The sequence below is a fragment of the Hyperolius riggenbachi genome, chromosome 1 (genome assembly GCF_040937935.1).
Source record: "Hyperolius riggenbachi isolate aHypRig1 chromosome 1, aHypRig1.pri, whole genome shotgun sequence".
NCBI lineage: Eukaryota > Metazoa > Chordata > Amphibia > Anura > Hyperoliidae > Hyperolius > Hyperolius riggenbachi.
The window spans coordinates 325,373,119-325,397,247 of record NC_090646.1 but is presented as its reverse complement, the minus strand read 5'-3'; the positions used below and the strand labels follow the sequence as shown (position 1 = coordinate 325,397,247).

General features: G+C 46.2%; 1 protein-coding gene across 6 annotated transcripts in view; it reads left to right on the top strand.

Annotated features, from left to right (window-relative positions):
- The window catches only part of REXO1 (RNA exonuclease 1 homolog), a 373,818-nt gene that overhangs the window by 119,869 nt on the left and 229,820 nt on the right, over positions 1–24,129 (top strand). For 5 of the 6 annotated variants that reach the window (XM_068233861.1, XM_068233862.1, XM_068233864.1 and 2 more), the window contains exons 4-5: positions 8,146–8,386; positions 10,657–10,778. The exons of the other annotated variant lie outside the window; for it this stretch is intronic. In XM_068233861.1, the coding sequence (XP_068089962.1) occupies positions 8,146–8,386; positions 10,657–10,778 (363 nt within the window). The remainder of the gene's footprint in view (positions 1–8,145; positions 8,387–10,656; positions 10,779–24,129) is intronic. 6 annotated transcript variants of the gene reach the window in all.

Here is a 24,129-nt window from a genome sequence, read left to right as displayed (position 1 = left end):
TAGCCGTGTTGAGGACCAGCCCATTCACCTTACACCAGTTGCAGATACTTTCGACCTGGTGATGGTAAGCCTCCTCATCGTTGTTGGTGATGAGTCCCACAATGGTGGTGTCGTCCGCAAATTTGATAACTTTGACGGAGCTTTCAGTGGATTTGCAGTTGTTTTTATACAGGGAGAACAGGATCGGTGACAGGACACAACCTTGTGGAGCCCCTGTGTTGGTGGTCCTTGGCTGAGAGAGGATGTTACCCAGCTTGACGACCTGGGATCTGTTTGTGAGGAAGTCGGCGATCCACAGGCGCAGGGAGGGGTGGACATTGAGCGCAGCAAGGTTCTCCTGAAGTATTTTAGGGCTGATGGTGTTAAACGCCGAGCTAAAGTCAAGGAGGAGGAGAAAAGAGAAAGAGATGGCGGGCACTGCAGATAGTATACCATAAAAGCTTTAATTGGCATCAGGTGGTAAACCAGAGGAGGCCCCCGATGGAGAGCGCTCCCCCCTACCTTACAGCTGTTTCACAACGAATGTTGTTTCTTCAGAGGTTAAGCGGGGGTGCAGAGAGGCCGGTGACTGCGCCATATTCACGCTCCATCTTGTACTGAGCACTGCGTCTGACGTCACCTGCCGCTCCTCCCACCGTGCGCGGCGGACCTCCCCCTCCAGACACGCACAAACAATACAACGTGTGCCGCTGAAGCATGCGTCTAACCTAGAGGTGGGCGGGACACAGGCTGGCCAATCACATCTTCTCATTCACGAGTGAGGCTTAAGCCAGCCTGTGTATGTCCCCAATTCTCTCCTCCCCCTGTGACCATAGCAACCTGCAGCAACAAGTCAAACATTAAGAGGAGGAAGTCCGCCGCGCATCAAAACAGACATTAAAAGGCTGGAGTACGGACACAAACTGCTTCTTAGCTAATGTATACATTACACTGCACAGGAGTGAAACGAGGTGGGGTGAGGCAACAGAACACCAAAAGGACAAAGATAAGAGAAATACACTGCGTGTAAATTCACCAATGATTAGAGAAGGGGGAGAAAGAGAAAACGACCCAGATCGCCCAGATATAATACCATTTCTATCTGTACCTATCTGACCAGAAAGACAAATGCAGATGCAAACATCATAACTTATTCAGCAACATTTCTATTCCATATAGATATTGGGCAACCAGACCGATTCAGTATTTTTCCAGAAAACAACTTAATTCATTTTTCTCATTTAAACCTAAATTACCCATAGCGTTAGTCTCAGCAATAATTCTAGCCTCCCTCTGCAGGAGTATCTTTTCCCTATCTCCCCCTCTTTTGGGGATCCCAACACTGCATAGGCCCACAATTTTCATCGCTGTGACATCACCCCCATGAAATTCATTAAAATGATCAATTACCCTTGGACAGCCATTACCAGAGCCTATCGATCTCTTGTGTTCCTGGAATCTTTCCCTCATCGGCCTGGTTGTCATGCCCACATAAAATCTCCCACATGTGCAATAGAGTGCATACACCACAAATTTTGTACTACATGTTATAAAGTCCCTAATAACAAAATCAAGACCCCCCAATGTAATACTCTTTCGTTTCTCAGTAAAGGGGCAGGTAGAGCAGTGACCACATGGGTAATTACCACTTGGCCTATAACCTGATAACCACGTCAACTTATCCCTTCTCTTAAATTCACTGCTCATCACCCTGTCCCCTATTGTCCTGCATCTTCTGAAAGATACAATTGGTGGGTTCTTCACCCTGTCCTTCAGGAATGGATCCTCCCTAAGCATTGTCCAATGTTTATTAACGGTTTCCCTGATCTTTCCTGCCATTGGAGAAAAATCAAACGTAAAGAACGGTCTCTTCGGAGAGTCCTTCCCCCCTCTCGAGGGGTTGTTTATTCTTTTCCAACTTCTTGGTTTCCTGTATGCTCTCTGCAGTGCTTCATCAACTACTTTTTTCGGATACCCCCTTTGTACAAATCGACATTTGAGTTCACTAGCCTGGGACAAAAAGTCTTCATCTGTCTTATTATTGCGTCTCAGTCGCATAAACTGGCTAAAGGGAATTGATCTTTTAGTATGTTCTGGGTGGTAGCTGTCCCAGTGAAGGACCGCATTTGTCGCGGTTTCCTTGCGATAACCCTTTGTATAATATCCCTGAGTGGAAAGTCCTACCACCAAATCCAGGAATGGCACCTCCTTCCCTCCCCATTCACTAGTAAACTGCATATTCATATCATTGTTCTGCAGATATTTCAAAAATGCATCAAATTCCTCCCTGGTGGACGACCAAACGACCAGGACGTCGTCTATATACCTGGACCACACCCCGATTGAGGAACGGAATGGATTGGACTCGCAAAGAACATAACGTCTTTCCCACTCGGCTAGATATAAATTAGCAAATGTGGGGGCCACACAGGTCCCCATTGCTGTACCTGTTATCTGCCGATACCATACATCCTCAAATTGGAAGGCGTTATGCTCTAAGACAAACTGAAGGCCACTGCCCACAAAATCAACCAATTGTTCACTCCATCCCGTCCTCTGCATCAGGCCCTGTACCGTCCGGACCCCCATCGCCTGAGGGATACGACTATATAGACTCACTACATCAATACTGGCCACCGACCAATCTGTGTCATGTGGCCAATTGTGGATCCTATCCAATAGGTCCATCGTATCCCTCAGTAGCGATGGTACGCCGGACAGCAAGGGCCTCAGGGCGTGGTCCAGGTATCGGGACAGGGGCTCCGTCAGGGACCCCCGTCCCGAGACGATCGGCCTGCCCGGTGGCTCCACCAGGGATTTATGAATCTTGGGAAGGAAGTACCAGACCGGTGATATAGGTGAAGACGGAAGCAGCCCCTCACCAACAGATTTAGAAATCACCTGCTGCTCTACTCCTACTCTTAAAAGAGATCTCAGCTGTCTCTGGTAGGTCAGGGTTGGACTCGATTTTAATTTCACGTAACAATTGGTATCATTTAACTGGCGATAAGCCTCCTTTTTATAATAATCAACACTCATAATCACGATGTTACCGCCTTTGTCGGCTTTTTTTACAATCAAGTCCTCCCGTGACCTTAGCCAGGACAGTGCCCTAACCTCCACAGATGTCAAATTGGATTTCTCTTCAGGGTATATCAACGCTTTCATTTCCCTAAGCACAGTTTGTTGAAAAATATCAAGCGAAGACCCTGCTGATACAGGAAATGGTCTAATCGATTTACATGGTCTGAAAGTCTGTTGTGCCTCCTCATAAGATCTATTCTCTTTCAATAAATCCTCCAGGATCCGCAGACACTGCAGGTCCTGGGTACTTGATAGTTCAGGAGGTATAAAACCAAGGCTGCCTATAGAAGGATCCTCCTCAGATGTCACCCCTTCACCTTTCGACTGTTTTATAGCATAGAACTTATCAATGCTTAATCTTCTTACTGCCATATAAAGATCCACTTCAAATCTGAAATAGTCAAATTGCTGGACAATCGCAAAGTTTAAACCCTTCTTTAGAGTCTGTAGACATTCATCAGGTATATGCAAACCGCTGATGTTGACTATCTGCAATTCATTACTTTCAACTTCCTCCATCTCATGACTTAATTCTGTGGTAGCCCTTTCCAGGTCACTTGTCTCTTCTCTCCTCCTCCCCCTTCTCCTGCCCCCTCTCCTTCTCCTCCTAAAGGGACATCTTTCCTCTTAGGGTTCCCCTTCTTATTGGGCTTCTTTTTATTGGGCCCTCCATCATTGCCTGAGTCAGACCCAGAGTCTGTGGTCCACCCTTCTTTCGGCTGACGTCTAAGGAAGCGTCTGGGGGGGCGTTGAGAGGCCGGGATCCACTCAAAGACTTTCCCATTAAGGAAGTCTTCTTGATCTCTTAGATATTTAGACAATTTCCTTTCTTTAGTTTCCTTTTCAACATTTTCCACTTTTTTGTTGATTTTTGTAAATATGCTTTTAAATTTTTCTTCACCCACCACCTCCTTAAGCTGTGCCTGAATTCTCTCTCCCTCCTCCATCACTTTAACGTGTTCCTGTGCAGTTCTCTCCTTTACTAGATTGGTGAGATTTTTCCAGTGTGAGAGGTGAAAATCTTTCCATTTCTCAACAAATACAGGATCATCTTTATACTCTAGGGGCTCGTAGTATCTCCTGAACCCTCTAGAGACATAACCTTTATCCTCATACTGTTGGAAAGTCTTGCTAGACCAGAACAATTTCACCTCTTTTTCTGCAGTTTTAGCCCACTTAAACTCCAGCCTCCCTGCATGTACTGATTTTTTGGGGCCCTCTGAATTCGCACCACCATCTGAAAACAATGCCTTCCAATTCATCCGGTCATTTGTCATAACATCTTCCTCCTTATCAGGTTCCGTGATGGGTTCACTCAAGGAGGAGGAACCTGACGTATGAATTCGCTCTGTCCAGGTGCTTGTAGACTGACTCCAGGCATATGTTGATGGCGTCGTCGGTGGACCTGTTCGCTCTGTATGCAAACTGGTGTGGGTCTAGCAGGGGCTCTGTTGAGACTTTTAGAAGGGGCATGACCATGCTTTCAAAAGTTTTCATAATGACGGATGTGAGAGCCACAGGTCTGAAGTTGTTGAGGTCGGTGACTCCCTGCTTCTTGGGTACAGGGATGATGGTCGACCTCTTGAAACAAGCAGGAACTTTGCCTTCCTGGAGGAATCTGGTAAAGATGGCAGAGAGAATAGGACCTAGCTGTTGTGCACTGGTTTTCAGGCATGTTGGTGACACACCGTCTGGGCCTGAGGCTTTCCTAGTATTTAGCCTTGACAGGTGCCTCAGGATGTCTCCCTCGTTCGCAGTCAGAAGCAGGTGAGGTGGAAGGAGGAACAGGTGGCTCTGGTAGCCTTGCACTTGCCGTTTGGTTCTCAAATCTACAGTAGAAGTCACTGCGGTTCTCAAAAAGCTCAGTGCTGGGATTTGCATGTTGAGGGGGTGGCTTATAGTTGGTGGCAACCCTGAGTCCCTTCCATACAGCTCGGGAGACGTTAGAGGAGAGTTTCTGTCTCCACTTTTCCGCATAGCTCTTTTTGGCCCCTCTCAGTTCCCTGTTCAGGTTGTTTTTTGCCCTTCTGTAGTCTTCCTGGTTACCAGCCCTGTTTGCAGCTTCCTTGCAATACCGCAGATGTCGTAGTTTTTTTGGTGAACCATGGTTTGTCGTTTGGATAAAGTTTAAAAGTTTTTGTTGGTATACACTGGTCCTCCCAGAAGCGAATATATGATGATACGTTGTCCGCCCACTCATCAAGGTTTGGTGATTCCAGGGCCTCCCAGTCCGTGCAGTCGAAGCAGGCTTGAAGTTGTAGCTTAGCCTAACTTGACCATACTTTGGTGGATTTCAGGACTGGTTTTGCAGTTTCCAGGCGCCTCTTGTAGGTTGGTATCAGGTGCATGAGGCAGTGATCGGATGAGCCAAGTGCTGCCCACGGAACGGCCTTATATGCACCTTTCAGGACCGTGTAGCAGTGATCGAGGGTGTTAGTGTTCCTGGTGGGGCAGGTAATGTGCTGATGGAAGCGTGGTAGCTCTTGGTGGAGCTTTGCCCTATTGAAATCCCCCATTATAATGAACAGAGAGTCTGGGAGGGACATCTCCCACTGCGTGACTGTGTCGCTGAGAATGCGCAGGGCAGATTTGACATCAGCATCCGGAGGGATGTATGCGCCAACAAGGACATAGGAAGAGAACTCCCTGGGCGAGTATTGTGGTCTGCAGTTTATGAGGAGAAGCTCAAGTTCCGGGGAGCATACTTTGGCAAGTATGGAGATGTTGGAGCACCAGGTGGGGCTGATGTAAAAACCGATACCTCCACCTTTCCTTTTTCCAGAGAGGGTGCTGTCGCGGTCTGCTCGGATGAGGCTAAAACCTGGGAGGTGAAGGGCGCTATCGGGGATGTCGTTGTGAAGCCACGTTTCTGTGAAGCAAAGAACTGGTGTGTTGTTGCCAAGTTCTCTCTTATCAATGAGGAGCTGCAGTTCGTCCAGCTTGTTGGGGAGGGAACGGACGTTTGCTAGAAGGATTGCGGGGATGGCTGACCGCAGACTTTTACTCTGCAGTCTCACCCTGGCGCCCGCCCGACATCCTCTTCTCCGCTGGCCCTTGCTGAGCCCACACGCAGAGGGAGTGATTTCCTGGATATGGTTCCAGACAGTCTCATACAGGAGCCTGCCCACTGGGGGCAAGTCTGCGTTTTCCCATTTGAGGAGCTGCGACCTGGTGAAGGAGGTGCGAGGAGGAAGGAGTGATGCTGGAGCCATGGATGTAAGTGCCGCCTCACCGCCACCAAGGGCGTAGTGCAGTGATGTTGCTGCAGACAACATGGGAGACAAGGGCAATGCAATACAGACCATCCCGTGTGCAGTGCAAAGACGGTTCAAACTGTGGCAGTGCAAAAACAGTCCATCGCAATAGTTCGTAGATTTAGATTGTAAGCTCGCAAGGGCAGGGCGCTCTCCTCCTTTTGTGTCTTGCAAATCATTATACATTTTATTCATCATGTTACTTTTATCACGGTCATTACCACTTATGTATTTTGTATTCTGTATGCTGTATCATTTTTTGTATTTTGTCACGAATTATGTATCTTGAATATTAGTGTACACCATTGTCTGTATGTACCCATGTTTGTTTCTTACTTTGTACAGCGCCACGGAATATGATGGCGCTTTATAAATCAATAATAATAATTATGATGGAAATATTGAATGCCTGCATGCATGAAAACAAAGGAACGGGGAAGTTTTTAAAGAATAGAAACCATTTTTGCTGGGCTCAATGTCAAGAACGGAACTACAGAATGTAATCACTCCTTTCAAATACCCTACATGGTATCTTAAAGGACGAATTGCCAACACTTTGGGCCGTCTGGACTTTGGTGATTAAATAACTAAGAGAAAAGAGAGTGGTTGGGGGTGGGGGGTAATGGGAGGAAGGAGAGGAAATTATCTGTTTTATTCTATCCTGTTCATATGGTGTCAATGGTGACATAATAACCTGTATGTAAGTTATCTTGGTTACTGACCAAAATTTTCTGGAAAATAAAAAACATTTGAAAAAAGAAAGAGACACTTGTTTGATGTGTGCTCACTGACAAATGACGTGACTTGAATTCACATCAAGATCCTCTGCATTTTAACTCCTTCCCGACTGCCTAATGCCGATAGGCAACAGGAAGGTGGGAGCCCCAGGACTGCCTAACGCTGAAAGGAGTCAAGTCCTGGGTTGGGGTTTTACAGCGATCGCACGCACATCCCTGCTTGAGAAACGGACCTCCGCTCCACCATCATTCTACCAGTGGCGATCGCCGCTAGGAGACTGTTAGACTGCAAAACTGCCGTGTACAGTGCTGTGATTTACAGCAGCGCTGTACTGTGGACAGCCGTGTCACTCTGCTGTCCCCTAGAGCAGTGATCCCCGACCCTGTCCTCAAGGCCCACCAATAGTGCATGTTTTGAAGAAATCCACAGAGGTAGTTAATCAGCTCTGCTGAGACACTAATTACCTCACCTGTGCATGTTTGTGGTTTTCTGAAAAACATGCACTGTTGGTGGGCCTTGAGGACAGGGTTGGGGAACACTGCCCTAGAGACACTCCGATTGCGATCCCCTCTCATAGGCTGATGCCTATGAGAGAGGATTGCCCTGATTGGCAGGGGGAGGGAGGGAGGGGAGTAACGAAAATAAGTAAAAAAAACAACAAAAATAGCCAAATTTTATTTAAAAATAAAATGCAAATAAATAAAAAAAATAAACAAACCTCACAGCAGTGATCAGAGCCCACCAACAGAAAGTTGGTGGGCAGAGAAAAGGGGGGGGGGGATCACTTGTGTGCTACATAGTATGGCTCTGCAGCAAGCTTTTAAAGCTGCAGAGCACTACATTGCAACAAATAGCTTGGTCACTGGGGGGGGGGGGGGGGGGGGGGTGTACGCCTATGGTCCTGAACTGGTTAAAGGAGCACCCAGGGTCAGCTAAACAGAATCTGCTATATGACATGGATTTATACTGCAATATCCTGGGACGGTGCACTGTTTGGTTATTTTGGGCCCAATAAACAGCTGTCTTGATGTGGGTGAGGACTGTGCATGTGCAACATTTCTATTGTATTCACATTTGCGTTTTCCATCAGGCTGATTCTGCCAGTAAACCTGTTTGTTCAGCTCGCCGCCCTACACCTCAGGAGATTTGTTATCGGAGAATAAAGAAAGCACAGGAGCAAGCCATAGAACTACTGTCTCAACAACAAGTTATTCCATTAACCACCAATGTGCAGAAGTCGCCTCTGGCTTTGCCAGGAGAGAAAAAACGAATTGCTCATGTGCCAGGTTTACCAACGTCCTCCTCTCAGTCCACTCACTCCACTCAGCAAGGTATTGGAAAGAATACCGTATATACTCGCATATAAGCCGACCCGCATATAAGCCGACCCCCCAACTTTTCCCTGAAAAAACTGGGAAAAATGATTGACCCCCATATAAGCCGGGGGTAGGAAATGCTGGATTGGTGCAGCCCCCCAGTGTGTCCCAGTATAGCTAGTATAGTGCCCAGTATAGGTAGGTAGTGTCCAGTATAGCTAGTATAGTGCCCAGTATAGCTAGTAAAGTGCCCAGTATAGCCAGTATAGTGCCCAGTATAGCGCCCAGTATGGGTAGGTAGTGCCTCAGTTTAGCTAGTATAGTGCCCAGTTTAGCTAGTATAGTGCCCCAGTATGGCTAGTAAAGTGCCCAGTTTAGCCAGTATAGTGCCCAGTTTAGTTAGTATAGTGCCCAGTTTAGCCAGTATAGTGCCCAGTTTAGTGCCCAGTTTAGCTAGTATAGTGCCCAGTTTAGCTAGTATAGTGCCCAGTTTAGCTAGTATAGTGCCCAGTTTAGCCAGTATAGTGCCCAGTTTAGCCAGTATAGTGCCCAGTTTAGCTAGTATAGTGCCCAGTTTAGCCAGTATAGTGCCCAGTTTAGCCAGTATAGTGCCCAGTTTAGCCAGTATAGTGCCCAGTTTAGCTAGTATAGTGCCCAGTTTAGCTAGTATAGTGCCCAGTTTAGCCAGTATAGTGCCCCAGTTTAGCTAGTATAGTGCCCAGTTTAGCTAGTATAGTGCCCAGTTTAGCCAGTATAGTGCCCCAGTTTAGCTAGTATAGTGCCCAGTTTAGCCAATATAGTGCCCAGTTTAGCTAGTATAGTGCCCAGTTTAGCTAGTATAGTGCCCAGTTTAGCCAGTATAGTGCCCAGTTTAGCCAGTATAGTGCCCAGTTTAGCCAGTATAGTGCCCAGCATAGGTAGGTAGTACTCCCGGCTCCCTCCCCGCCGCTGCTATTACCTGCAGGCAGCGGCCGCTTCCTAATCCGCGTTCCTCTTCTTAAACTTTTCAGCGTGCTGTGACGATGCAGAGTGCAGGAAAGAGCGCGGCTCCCTATAACGGCGATCTGTATCGCCGTTACCAAGGGAACCGCTCTTTCCTGCCCCTGCATCGTCACAGCAGCAGCACCGGGCGCGCTGCTGTGATACACGCTGAAAAGTTTAAGAAGAGGAACGCGGATTAGGAAGCGGCCGCTGCCTGCAGGTAATAGCAGCGGCGGCCGCGGGGGGAGCGGGGAGGGGGGGGCGGAACACCCACCACTATACCACCAGGGAAGACTCGCATACAAGCCGACCCCCCAACTTTTGACCCCCTTTTTGGGGGTCAAAAATTCGTCTTGTATGCGAGTATATACGGTAATTATATTGTTTCTGTAGGTGTCTAACTGTGAATTTGCTGCTTTTGTATGGAACAGTCAGACCTGTTCTTATTGTTATAGTTTCTTCTTATAGACAGGTAGCTTATTCCATCTTCCATTTGCTTTGTAAGTGTATGCATGTTCAGTTGCCTGCTGATTTTTTTTTTATTTTCTATGTGCAGCTTAAAGTGAACCCTTTATCTTATTTCTTCATTTTTGGTTTGTATAGTTTTCTTTGCCCTGAAATTGCATTTTTTTCTTTATGTGCATGGCATAAGACTCAGAGGGGGGGGGGGGTGTTGGTGGTGGCGGCGGCAATGGTGTAATCAAACTGCACCTAGTGCATGGGCACAGAGACAGTCAGAGGTTGGAGAAACACAAGAAAGTTAATGGTGAATACATTAAATACCCCCTGGGCCCCCTATGCTCCAGGGCTCCAGCTGCTATGGCTATTGCTACGTCCCTGGTTTGTTCATGCCCCTGGTTTGTTCCCACCCCTCCCTGCCTTACATAGCTGCTTCCATCATCCATCTGTTACCATCTCTAGTCAAGTGGCATTGCTATTACATCATCCAGTAATTATTTACAGTTGCAGCCATGTTCATGCATATACAATGAGAATTATTCTTTTAAATAATTATAGTCCTGGATGTAATAGAACATTTTTTCTCTGGATTCATGGATGCGACTGCAAGAACATAAGGTGCAATTTATTTTTCAGCAACCCTTGCTATATACTGACATAACCGAAGTGAAAGACTATTGCCTACTGATGGCTGACAGTTGTTAAATAGTTAAGGTTTGCTAGATCACTTATTTTCTCTTGTTCTCCAGTCTTAGATCACTTATATTTCTCTTTTTTTCCAGTCTTAGTTAACCCTAGTGTATATTGCATTAATTTACTGATATTTATATATTTCTTCAATGCAGAGAAGAGCCCATCAACACGTAGTAGCTCATCTTCCCTTCAGCATCGTACCCTTGCTGGTATGGCTTCAAAAACTACCTCCAATACTGTTCATAAAAGACGAGCACATATTCCCTCTCTGCAGGTATGTTAAATTTGATATGAGTTAGCAATATTTTGTTGGAAAGTCTTAAGGCCTATACACACATCCAATTTTTATTTGCAGATGACTGGTCAATTTTACATGTTCCATGTAGTATGAGCGCATACCTTAACCACTTAAGGACTGTAGTCATAAAACCCCTTAAGGACCAGACACTTCTTTCCATTCAGACCACTGCAGCTTTCACGGTTTATTGCTCGGTCATACAACCTACCACCTAAATGAATTTTAACTCCTTTTCTTGTCCCTAATACAGCTTTCTTTTGGTGCTATTTGATTGCTGCTGTGATTTTTAGTTTTTATTTCTATTCATCAAAAAAGACATGAATTTTGTCAAATGATTTTTTTTTTTACTTTTTGTGCTGACATTTTTCAAATAAAGTAAAATTTCTATATACATTTTGTCCAAATTTATTGTGCTACATGTCTTTGATAAAAAAAAATTCCAATTAGTGTATATTTATTGTTTTGGGTAAAAGTTATAGCGTTTACAAACTATGGTGCAAAAAGTGACTTTTCTGCGCACCTGTCAGGTTTCATGAGGTACTAGAAATCCAGTATAGTATAAATACCCCCCAAATGACCCCATTTTGGAAAGAAGACATCCCAAGGTATTCACTAAGAGGCATGGTGAGTTCATAGAAGATTTTATTTTTTGTCACAAGTTAGCGGAAAATGACACTTTGTGACAAAAATTTATAAATAAAAAAAGTTTCCATTTCTGCTAACTTGTGACAAACGAAAAAGAAATCTGCCACGGACTCACCATGCCCCTCTCTGAATACTTTTGGATGTCTACTTTCCAAAATGGGGTAATTTGTGGGGTGTGTTTACTGTCCTGGCATTTTGGGGGTTGCTAAATTGTAAGCACCCCTGTAAAGCCTAAAGGTGCTAATAGGACTTTGGGCGCCTTAGCGCACCTAGGCTGCAAAAAAGTGTCACATGTGGTATCACCGTACTCAGGAGAAGTAGTATAATGTGTTTTAGGGTGTATTTTTACACATACCCATGCTGGGTGGGAGAAATATCTCTGTAAATGGAATTGTCATTTACAGAGATATTTTTCTCACCCAGCATGGGTATGTGTAAAAATACACCCCAAAACACATTCTACTACTTCTCCGGAGTACGGCAATACCACATGTGTGACACTTTTTTGCAGCCTAGGTGCGCTAAGGGGCCCCACGTCCTATTCACAGGTCATTTTGAGACATTTGGTTTCTAGACTACTCCTCACGGTTTAGGGCCCCTAAAATGCCAGGGCAGTATAGGAACCCCACAAGTGACCCCATTTTATAAAGAAGACACCCCCAAGGTATTCCGTTAGGTGTATGGTGAGTTCATAGAAGATTTTATTTTTTGTCACAAGTTAGTGGAAAATGACACTTTGTGAAAAAAAACTAATCAATTTCCGCTAACTTTTGACAAAAAATAAAATCCTCTATGATCTCATCATACACCTAACGGAATACCTTGGGGAGTCTTCTTTCTAAAATGGGGTCACTTGTTGGGTTTCTATACAGCCCTGGCATTTTAGGGGCCCTAAACCGGGAGGAGTAGTCTAGAAACCAAATGCCTCAAAATGACTGTTCAGGTGTATAACCATCTGCAAATTTTGATGACAGGTGGTCTATGAGGGGCCGAATTTTGTGGAACCGGTCATAAGCAGGGTGGCCTGTTAGATGACAGGTTGTATTGTCACTGAAGTGCAGGAAGCGCAGGATGTTCTCAAATCGTGACCTGGACATGGCAGCAGAGAACATGGGCATGTGATGTATTGGGTGCGTAGACCAATAAGACCGCAATACATTCTTTTTGACTAGACCCATGTTAAGGCGAAGGCCCCAAAAAAATGTTACGTTCGGAAACTTGGAGTGGCTTCCACCGAAAAGGCTTGGCATAGTAGCTTCTTGGATTGGCGGTTGCGTATTGTGTGGCATAACGGTTGGTCTCAGCCACAATTAAGTCGTACCAGCAGTGATCAGAAAAAAAAATTGTCACTGCGGTGGGGCGGGTGAGGATTTGGCCGGGTGATCAGAAGCCCGCAGGAGGGCAGATTAGGGCCTGATCTGATGGATAGGAGTGCTAGGTGGTGACAGGAGGTGATTGATGGGTGTCTCAGGGGGTGATTAGAGGGGAGAATAGATGCAATCAAGGCACTGGGGAGGTGATCGGAAGGGGGTTTGAGGGGGGATCTGAGGGTTTGGCTGAGTGATCAGGAGCCCACACGGGGCAAATTAGGGCCTGATTTGATGGGTAGGTGTGCTAGGGAGTGACAGGAGGTGATTGATGTGTGAATAGAGGGGGGAATAGATGCAAGCAATGCACTGGGGAGGTTATTAGGGGTATCTGAGGGCGATCTGAGGGTGTGGGCGGGTCATTGGGTTCCTGCAAGGGGCAGATGAGGGTCTGATCTGATGGGTATGATGGGTAACAGTGACAGGTGGTGACAGGGGGTGATTGATGGGTGATCAGTGGGTGATTAGAGGGGAGAACAAATGTAAATAATGCACTGGGGATGTGATCAGAGGGGGTCTGGGGGGCTATCTGAGGGTGTGGGCGGGTGATTGGGTGCCCGCAAGGGGCAGATTAGGGTCTGATCTGATCTGATGGGTAGCAGTGACAGGGGGTGACGGGGTGATTTATAGGTGATCAGTAGGTGATTACAAGGGAGAATATATGCAAGCAATGCACTGGCAAGTTGATCAGAGCGGGTCTGGGGGGGCGCTATTTGAGGGTGTGGGCGGGTGATTGGGTGCCTGCAAGGGGCAGATTAGGGTCTGATCTAATGGGTAGCAGTGACAGGGGGTGACGGGGTGATTGATTGGTGATCAGCAGGTGATTACAGGGGAGAATATATGCAAGCAGTGCACTGGCGAGTTGATCAGAGCGGGTCTGGGGGGCTATTTGAGGGTGTGGCGGGTGATTGGGTTCCCGCAAGGGGCAGATTAGGGTCTGATCTGATGGGTAGCAGTGACAGGTGGTGACGGGGTGTTTGATGGGTGATCACTGGGTGATTAAAGGGGAGAGCAGATGTAAACCATGCACTTTCGGAGGTGATCTGAGGGTGGGTCTGCGGGCAATCTGAGGGTGTGGGCGGGTGATCAGGTGCCCACAAGGGGCAGGTTAGGGTCTGAGCTGATGGGTGGCAGTGACAAGGGGTGATTGATTTGTGATTGAAAGGTGATCAGTGGGTGATTACAGGGGAGAATAGATGTATACAGTACACGGGGGAGGGTGTCTGGGGAGGATCTGAGGGTGGGGGGTGATCAGGAGCCCCAAGGGGGCAGTTTAGGACCTAATCTAAAAAATAGCGTTGACAGGGAGTGATTGATGGGTGATTAGGGGGGTGACTGGGTGCAAACAGGGGTCCGGGGGGGTGGGCAGGGGGGGGCAGATCAGTGTGCTTGGGTGCAGACAGGGAGTGCTGCAGCCTGCCCTGGTGGTCCCTCGATCACTGGGACCACCAGGGCAGGAAGCAGCCTGTATAATACGCTTTGCATACATTACAAAGCGTATTATACGCTTCCATTGCGGCAATCGAGTGGTTTACAACCTGCCGGCGCTTCCAAACGGCTGGTGGGTTGACGTCGCGGGTGGGCGGAGCCTATTGCCGGCCGATGCATGCGCATCACAGCGCGCGATCCCCGGCCAGAGAGGGTCCTAGGACCTGACGCCTATTGGCGTTACGTGGTCCTGGGCATGCCACTTTGCCGCCGCCATCTCGCTATGGGCAGTCAGCAAGTGGTTAAACAGCCTTCATACTGGCCCTCATACTGCATGGCAGTGGTAAAATCAGACAGTCATCTGCAGATTATAATTGGATGCGTGCAGGGCTGTGGAGTCGGAGTCGGGCAATTTTGGGTGCCTGGAGTCGGAGTCGGGAAAAAATGCACCGACTCCGACTCCTAATGAATTTGTAACTGTAATTAAAATAGAAAATATGATAAAATGTTCTATTTCTCAGATAATAGTCATTAAAAATAATGTGTATATACAGTATATATACAGTAATAGCTGTGCTTAGTCCACAAAAATGAAATAAACCAATCAAAATTAGTTACTTGTGCTGCTTCAATAAAGCAGTCCCCGTATTTTTAAGGTCAGATATACATATCTGATTGTGACTGTATATATGATGTATACACAGGAATTTCTTATATATACTAAATAACATCTATGCTGTAAGAATAAAGCCTGATGTGTAGAGCTGTGTCACTAATAGAGATGGTCAATGAGATGGAAATAATTCTGCACTGATGCTGATTTATGCAAATGTATGCACTCCCTTTGCTGATGAAATCAAATAATTTGATATGTTGTTAAAATCTGGTTTGGTGACTACAAATTAAAGGGTACCTGAGATGGATGAAAAGTAAAGTTTTATACATACCTGGGGCTTCCTCCAGCCCCCTTCAGGCTAATCAGTCCCTCGCTGTCCTCCACCACCCGGATCTTCTGCTATGAGTCCTGGTAATTCAGCCAGTCGGCGCTGTCCGGCCGCATGCCGCTCCCACAGCCAAAAACATTCTGCACCTGCGCAATAGTGCTGCACAGGTGTAGTATGCTCCTGGCGGCGGAGTGTGTGCATGCGCACTACGCCCGACTGGCTCAAGTACCTGGACTCATAGCAGAAGATCCAGGTGGTGGAGGAGGACAACGAGGGACTGATTATCCTGAAGGCGGCTGGAGGAAGCCCCAGGTATGTATAAAACTTTAATTCCATCTGTCTCAGGTTTACTTTGTTACACAGTAGTACTATACTCTACATATGCACTCCCCACAGAGCTGCAGGGAATCCACTGAGAATGCTGTGCACATTGAACACAGAGGTGTTGTCTGTCACCCATAAACCTTGTTCAGATTGTGCATGAAGAATGTGTAATAGAGGAAGAATCTCCTCATTCCCCTGCAGAGTACCTGCACATCATTCTTGCATGTACCCACACTTACATTGCCTAGGGCCTGATAGATGTTCTTTGTTCCGGTTTGTACCTTTTACAAGTACTCTTACCAAGGACTAGTTTTAGTCTAAAGGGAATAAATATAGTAGTCTACATATCCTTCTCACTTCAGTTGTCTTGTAAAATTCCTAAGCGTTGGCAGTTAAGAGACGAATTTCATGTTACATACTTTTAATCAACAAAATTGTAATATGCAAATTAGAGGAGTCGGAGTCGGTGGAATCCTAAACCGAGGAGTCGGAGTCGGTGGATTTTTGGACCGACTCCACAGCCCTGGATGTGTGTGCGGAGCCTTCTGCTTTTAACTTTATTAAACATGTTTAACTGACTGTGATCTGTTAATTAAGGCCATACCAAACTATTGGTAATGGTGCGGTATTGCCACTGCACATATAGGGCTTGATTCACAAAGCAGTGCTAACTGTTAGCACGCCTGTGAAAACCCCCTTAGCACGCCTAAAAGAGCTTCTCGTGCGATAATTTGCGCGCGAACCGCATCGCGCAAAGTTATGCGCTCAAAACTTTACGTGCGCTGTGCACAGGGCGCTCCGCGCGAAGTGCCCATTAAAGCCTATGGGACTTAGCGTGCACATAAGACTTTGCGCGCGCAAAACTTGCACGCGATCTGATTGAGAAAACCAGTGCTAACCTACTTAGTACCCTGGTTAGCGCGCCTAAAGACTTTAGACGTACTAAGTAGGTTAGCACCGCATAGTGAATCAAGCCCATAGTCTCTTATTTGCATAGATTTCGGATTTTCTATCTGGTAAATATTATTATTATTATCATCGATTTTATGTAGCACCATCATATTACAGGGTAAAAAAAACTTGGGTACATAAAAATAGATAATTGTATACATATAAATACAGAAATGCTAGTAGAATACACACTGTTCCAAATTATTATGCAAATGATATTTTTTTATGCTTTTCCTAAATAGTTGATGCAGTGAGCATAGTTTTTGAGTCCTCAATCATTAGAGTATAATTCGAATTTTTCTTAACCTTCTGATAATGTATGTTTTTTTTTTAAATAAAAAAAAGCTAAATACACTATTTCAAATTATTACGCACGACAGAACACAGACAGAACATTTTATAGGTTGTAAAAAACTGAAAATGGTCATTTGTAGCATGAGGTCAAATTTAATTTCACAAAAAATAATCTTAACCACTTAATGACAAGCTGACTTATAACAACGTCCTGCTAGAGCCTCTTAATGGCTCCAGGACGTTTTTTTTATAAGTCAGACAGTGCTGCTGCCGCTGTGCGCATGCATATGCGCAAGTGCTCGTGCATTCCCGTGCATGTGAAAATAGTGGGGGGGAGAAAACACCAAAGAAAAGATACACCTTTATTTCCAAATACTATATTGTCACCATACTTTGTACTAGGGATATAATTAACCACTTAAAGACCGCCTAATGCCTATAGGTGGTGGCAGGTCGTAAGTGAAATTACATGGAAATTTTCCATGTCAGTTCACGGAGGGTGTCTCCGTAAACAGCCTGCACGCCTCCGATCGCGGCTCGCAGGCTAATTGTAAACACGCGGGGAAGAAATTCCCACTGTTTACATCATACGGCGCTGCTGTTTTATGCACAGTAGCGGTGTTTATATTAAAACTATAGGGGATGAAATTGAAGAAATAGTGTATTTTTTAATTTCTCCTTGTTTTTCCCTTTAAAATGCATAGAAAATAATTACTGAAAACAAATATCAACCCCAAAAAGACTAATTGGTGGTGAAAAAAACAAGATATAGATAATTTCATTGTGATTAGTAGTGATTAACCAATTAACCTTCCTGGATGTAAAAGTTACGTCCAGGAGGGCATGTGCACTCCCGCGGCCGATCGCACGCGTGCTCCCGGCCTGCGGTTCGTTAGCCAGGCAATCAGTGAATCGGGCTATGGTGCCCGATCACTGATTCCTCTCCCCCGCAGAAAAAGCGACAGCTTCTCTCGGAAGTTTCGCTTTTTCTGGCTCTAGCGTCCCTCTAAGCGTACGTTACGCTTAGAGTGACGTCACGTAAACAAACTCATGGCTGCCATCTTGTGGCCAAAATGTAAAAATGGCCTAAATGTAAAAAATATTAAAATAATCATATATTTACATTTAAAAATGACAATTTAAATCCCACCCTCCAAAAAATACCCACATGAAATGTTTAATAAAAAAAAACAAAAAAAATTACAATAAAAAAAAAACACGTAAATATTTACCTAAGGGTCTAAACTTTTTAAATATCAATGTAAAGATGAAATATTTCTATTTTTTTTTTTTTAATTATAAGCTTGTAAATAGGGATGGATGCAAAACGGGAAAAATGCACTTTTATTTCAAAATAAAATATTGTCGCCATACATTGTAATAGGGACATAATTTGAATGGTGTAATAACCGGGACAAATAGACAAATACAATATGTTGGTTTTAATTATGGAGGCATGTATTATTTTAAAACTATAATGGCCGAAAACTGAGAAATAATTAATTTTTTCATTTTTTTTCTCATTCTTCTTGTTAACCTTTTCAGCCGCGCGGACGTGAGCTTCACGTCCGCAGCGGCAAGTGCTAGAGCCGCAGGGACGCGCTAGTCACGTCCCTGCAGTTTGGGTGGTCTGCAGGCAATCGTGCGGGCAGATGCCCGCGATCACGCTGCTGCTGCTAGCAGAGGGGATTGGCTGCAGGGGACAAAAGTCCCCTGTGCCAATCCGAGCATGTCCGCCCAGAATAAACACTGTTTTTGTTCAAAAACAGTGTTTATTCTGTAATTGGAGCCGCCGTGCTATCTCCCGCCGCGATTTCCGACGGTTTCCGCCGCCCGATCGTTACATTTATGAATGGAAACAATGTTTCCATTCATAACTTCCCCGCCGCTGCTGTGATCAGAGGCTTCCGATGGAAGCCTACGTCACTTCCCTGGTTACAATGTAGTGATACATTGTATCCCCATTAGCGTACATTGTACGCTAATGGGATTTTTGCTCAGTAGGGACATCTTGTGGCCAAATAGTATAACACACCTACTAACTTTGGGGAATAAAAATAAATGGTTATTTATGTCAAGAGGACATAACATTAATAAATATTGGGCTAAAAATTAGTGATGGATGTAAAACTGAAAAAGTGCACCTTTATTTTCAAATAAAATATTGTCACCATACATTAAACTAGGGGTATAATTTTAACATTTAAATAACTAAGACAAATGGCCAAATAAAATGTGTGGATTTTAGTTATGGTAGCATTAATTATTTTAAAACTGTAATGGCTGAAAACTGAAAAATAATGCATTTTTTTTTATTTTTTTATTATTATTCCCATTATAATACAGTTAGATTAAAATAATTCTTAGCATAATTTACCACCCAAAGAAAGCCTAATTGCTGGCGGAAAAAACAAGGTATAGATTGTGACGCCGTCGATATGACATATCGAATGCGTCATGGAGTTACCAACGCTAGTTCTTCGCAAACCACCCAAACTGACAGTTTTTGGTTTAAATACACTTTTTTTTCCCTTCACCAAAGGGCTGGAGAAATCTTTTCATGGTCAGTTAATTAGCCTCCTGTTGAAAAGATTCTCTGCCAGCACAGGGGACCCCCTGAGGTGTTTATGACCTCATCCATCAGGTGAAGGGTAGATATCAGTTGACAGAAGCTCATAAATTGTAGCTTTCTCCAGCCTGATCGGCACCGACCCACCAGGAGTCCGACACCTAGCTGCCTTGTGGCCTGAGTTGAAAGGAGACAGGAATGATCCTTATCACGCCATCTGGGCACCCAAAGATTCAACCAAACTGTAGAAACTGTATTTAATAAATAGGCACAATTTGGTAATATTTCTGGTGTTCCCAAGATCGCAGTTCCCTCAAATTCACGGAGTTTATTAGATTCCACATGACCCTGGTCCTGAGAGATTTTCAGCCCTCTGGATCTTTCGGAACCAGTGCCAGTAAGGTGAAAGGGGGGGGGGGGGCGGTGCTATTAGCGATCCAGACTCCTCGTGTTTGGTATTAGCAGATTCACACACTTACGCTGATTGTGAATATTCATTCGGGTTCTTGATATTCCCTACGGGGATGCTGAGAGCGGGCAAAATATGAATTGGCCCAAAACCTCTCCCTGCCTAAGGGGGCATTGCCTTATTCAAATTGCAAGGCTGGACTTGTATGTGTCATAACTCCTCCCACCTACAGTGAGGAACAAAACTGACATGGTCCAGGGTCCTTTACCTTCAATCTGATGCCTAGTAACATCCTGGCAGCCCGCAGGGACACGGGCCAACCTCCATCTTTGAACTTTCTAACAAAGGCCTGTTGGCCGCATGGCAACCGCCATTTTGGGACTTTCTCCAAAGACTTGCGATTGCCGCATGGACTACCAATAACGGTATTTGAACTGTATATAATCAGACATCCTGTTCCTTTTCTTGCCTTCTCTCTGTCAATCAATCGGTTCTAAAATAAGCTGTGTGTATGTAGTTTAGAAATAAACTAACGATTTTATCGTTCAGTCTTGTGCCTGTTCTGGTCATCTGATTGCTGCTCAGAATCATCTTTATTTCGCCGAGTGCGACGATGTCGCGCCCGGAATTTTTTGTGGTTCACACGGCAGGGAAAGGTGTTATACAGATAAGGGACATTTCGTACAGATGGGGAAGGAGCGGAGTATCTACAAACATACATCCAAACTTTACAGCATAACAGTAAGATTAACATTACAGCATAGCAGTAAGATTAAGCACGACAGCATGATGAGCAAAAACATAAGTAGGGGGGGTAACAGCATGACAATGTGGCGAGCAAAAGGGATTCAATGGTTGAACAACGGTGCACCGTCAGTGCAGGCTAGGGAGGGGCTAGGGGGGCTTTGCTAGGGTGGTAGTTCGAGTTCAGCAGGAGGACAGCCTGGGGAAAGAATGTGCTCAAATGTCTGGAGGTCTTGGTGAGGATCGATCTGTATCGGCGTCCCAAAGGCAGACGGTCAAAGTATCGACTGCCAGGGTGAGTGGGGTCGTTCAGTATTTTGTTTGCCCTAGACCACAGTCTGGAGGTGTATAGGAGATCTAAGGGTGGTAGGGGAGACCCAATGATCCTTTCGGCAGCATTGATTACTCTCTGGAGCTTAAGTCTGTCACTCGCCGTGGCGCCTGCGTACCAAACCACAATAGAGGAGCAGAGAATAGACTCCACGGTTGCGGTGTAAAAGGTGATCATTAGTTCCCGCGGCATCCCAAATTTCCTCAGCTGCCTTAGGAAGAACAGCCTCTGCTGGGCCTTCTTCTGGGCCTTGGAGGTGTTTACAACCCACCTTAAGTCATCTGTGATGGTGGCACCCAGGTAACGGACGCTCGGCTCCCTGGAGACGTCGATGCCCTCGATGGAGACAGGGTTGAGTAAGTGAGGGCGCCTTCTGAAATCCACTATCAGCTCGACTGTTTTTGTTGCGTTGAGTACAAGATGATTGTCTTTGCACCACTTGCAGATGCGTTCGATCTCGTCCCGGTACGCGCGTTCATCGTCACTGCTTATGAGACCAAGTATGGTGGTGTCGTCTGCAAATTTTATGACCTTGACAGAGTCGGTGGAAGAGGTACACCTGTTGGTGTAGAGGGAAAACAGGATGGGGGACAGTACACACCCTTGCGGGGCACCCGTGTTTGTGATTCTATCCTGCGAGGAGCAGTTGCCGAGCTTCACTCGTTGTGTTCTGTCTGTGAGGAAATCCTTGATCCAGGAGCACAGCAAGGAGTCTAGGCCAAGGTGTACAAGATTGTCATATAGGATGTCTGGGCATATTGTGTTGAAGGCCGAACTGAAATCAAGGAACAGGATCCTGGCGTAGGTGTTCGGGTTGTCGAGGTGGTCAGTGATGTGCGCCAGAGTGATGTTGATGGCGTCCTCGATAGATCTGTTTGGCCTGTAGGCAAACTGAAGTGGATCCAGGAGGGCGTCAGTTGAGTGCTTCAGGTGGTGGAGGACCAGCCTTTCCAGGATCTTCATGATGGTGGGGGTGAGTGCTACGGGCCTGTAGTTGTTAAGATCGCAGATCCCCGGCTTCTTGGGAACTGGAATGATTGTGGATTTTTTGAGGCAGGCTGGTACTTTGCCCTCTGCCAGTGATTGCTGCTATAACGAATCTGCCCTCTGAAGAGTCAGTCATACTACCGCATTGTTTTATGATTTGCTTATGATTGTTGATTTGCTAGCTAGGTTGTAAATAACCGTTTCTTCCTTCTAGGATTAGCTAGTACCAGATTTCCTGTGCGAAATCGATAACTTCGTTTCTCGATTATAAATACAATTCGAGATTGCATCATATAGGGACCCAGTAACCTTTCTTTAAGGTCACATTGCTCACAGTCTTTAAGCCGTCGGAAGTGACTATTCCCCGAACGGTGACTTGAGCGTGTTGAACGTGATTGGGCTGGCTACCGTATTATGATAGCGGGAGTCTCTTTCCTCCCTGAACTTGAGAGAGTGGTGGCAGTTTACTTTATTTACCCGATTTCCAGCGCGAAATCGATATTTTTAGTTTACCGATTGTATATACAATCAGAATTGTACATGTATGGGCACCTCCAACCAATCTTAACCGTTTACTACGCACACAGTGAATTTGCCTCCAGCAGTCTCTAGTGCATGAGACCTGCATGGCAACAGTGGCCTAGTAATACGGGATTGGTGGATGTTTGTCCCATTACATATTGTCGGCAGCTGCGCGACCAATCTTTATTGTCAGTCTGTTCACCGTACTTCCTGCGTATGCTAACGGGAGCAGATTAGACGGGATTGGCACGCTCTGTCGCCCTTTTCTTCTTACCTCTGACGATCCAGCAACCGGTCTCGTTGTCCGTCTGCGCCCGTACTTCCTGCTTACGCTAACGGGAGCAGATCTCGACGGGATCGCGGGGCTGGATTGTCTCATTGGTGGGCAGTGGTGGTGATAGCACACCCCAAAACCAGGCATAGCCAGCTTTTGGGAAATCAGAGCGCAAAGATCTGACAAACTCAGTCTTTGCAACCAGAACAATAAGACAGTGGTCGCTAAGTATCCTGTCTTGCAGAACCGAAGTTCTGGGCACAAAACGGTACACATTGATAGCGAATAGATTGGTCTACATTTCTTAACTTTTTCTTTGCTATATCCTACTCTTTCTTGTACTCTTCTCTTCTGAATGTCTGATTCAGTTCAGTTTCACCAAAATTGGTCAGTTCCTGACGTGCAAGCCCTCTAGGAATCGCACGGCATTGCTGCTTGCAGCACAAGCAAGGCTGAGCTGGTGGCATAACCCCAGAGATGGAATCCTTGTCGCCACCTTGCTTAATGCCTCTATTCCCTGCAGTCCTGATAACCCCGGAGTGTTTGGCAAACCTGACCGGCGAGGATCTGCGCTTGTACCAGGAGTTCCGAGAATGTCAGCGCCAGCATGAGGCAGCGATGCTCCAGCATGAGGCGGAGGAGCTCCAGCGTGAAGCAGAGCACCAAGAGTGGCTGCGCCAGTTTGATCTCCAGGCCAAGGAGCGACGACTCCAGCGGGAATTGGAGTTGGCAAACCTGACCGGCGAGGAACTGCGCAGATACCAGGAGCACCGAGAGTGTCTGCGCCAGTGGGATCTCCAGATCGAAGAGCTACGGCTCCAGCGTGAATTGGAGTTGGCCCAGCTAACCCAATCGAATCAGCACTCTTCACTATGTGTTTCGGTGGAGAGATGCGAACCTCTACCCGTGACCCCCACAGCAAATCTTCCTGCCATGGAAGAGGGCACGGAACGAGACTTTCCTGTGCGCACCTCTGAGAGGGCGTACCATCAGGTTCCTGTACCTGACAGCCAGAGAACCCTGGTGTTGGACAGTCACAGAACACTGTCCCCAGACTTGGAAGGAGGTAAGCCTACTGCATTCGCTCCTCCTGGTCCAGTGAGCTTTGTGCCACTGAGACCTGCAGCTGCTGCTATTGCTGCATCCCAGTCTGACACACCTGCCATTCGCACGTGTAACCTTTGTGGCTTGACTGGCCACATACAGTTCTTCTGTCCCAAGAGGAAAAGAACGACCGTCCCTAGCCCGAAGATGGCTAGCAACCCTGATCCGTCACCTGCATCACCCTCTGCACTGCCTGTCAGCGTGTCAGAGATGCTCTACGGTTCCGGAAATCGTCACAGTGCTCCAGTGGACAACCAGATCATCTTTTGCTCCAGTGCTCCAGAAGCAGATGTTTCCTTGGTCTGTTCCGACCTTGCCACAGAGGAAGATATTCTCCCACAAAAGCTCCTCACCCTGACTGAAGTCAGGCCCAACCACCACAACCCTGTTATCCCAGGTCCCGAGAAGGCCGGATGGGGGGTGGGTTTTCCAGA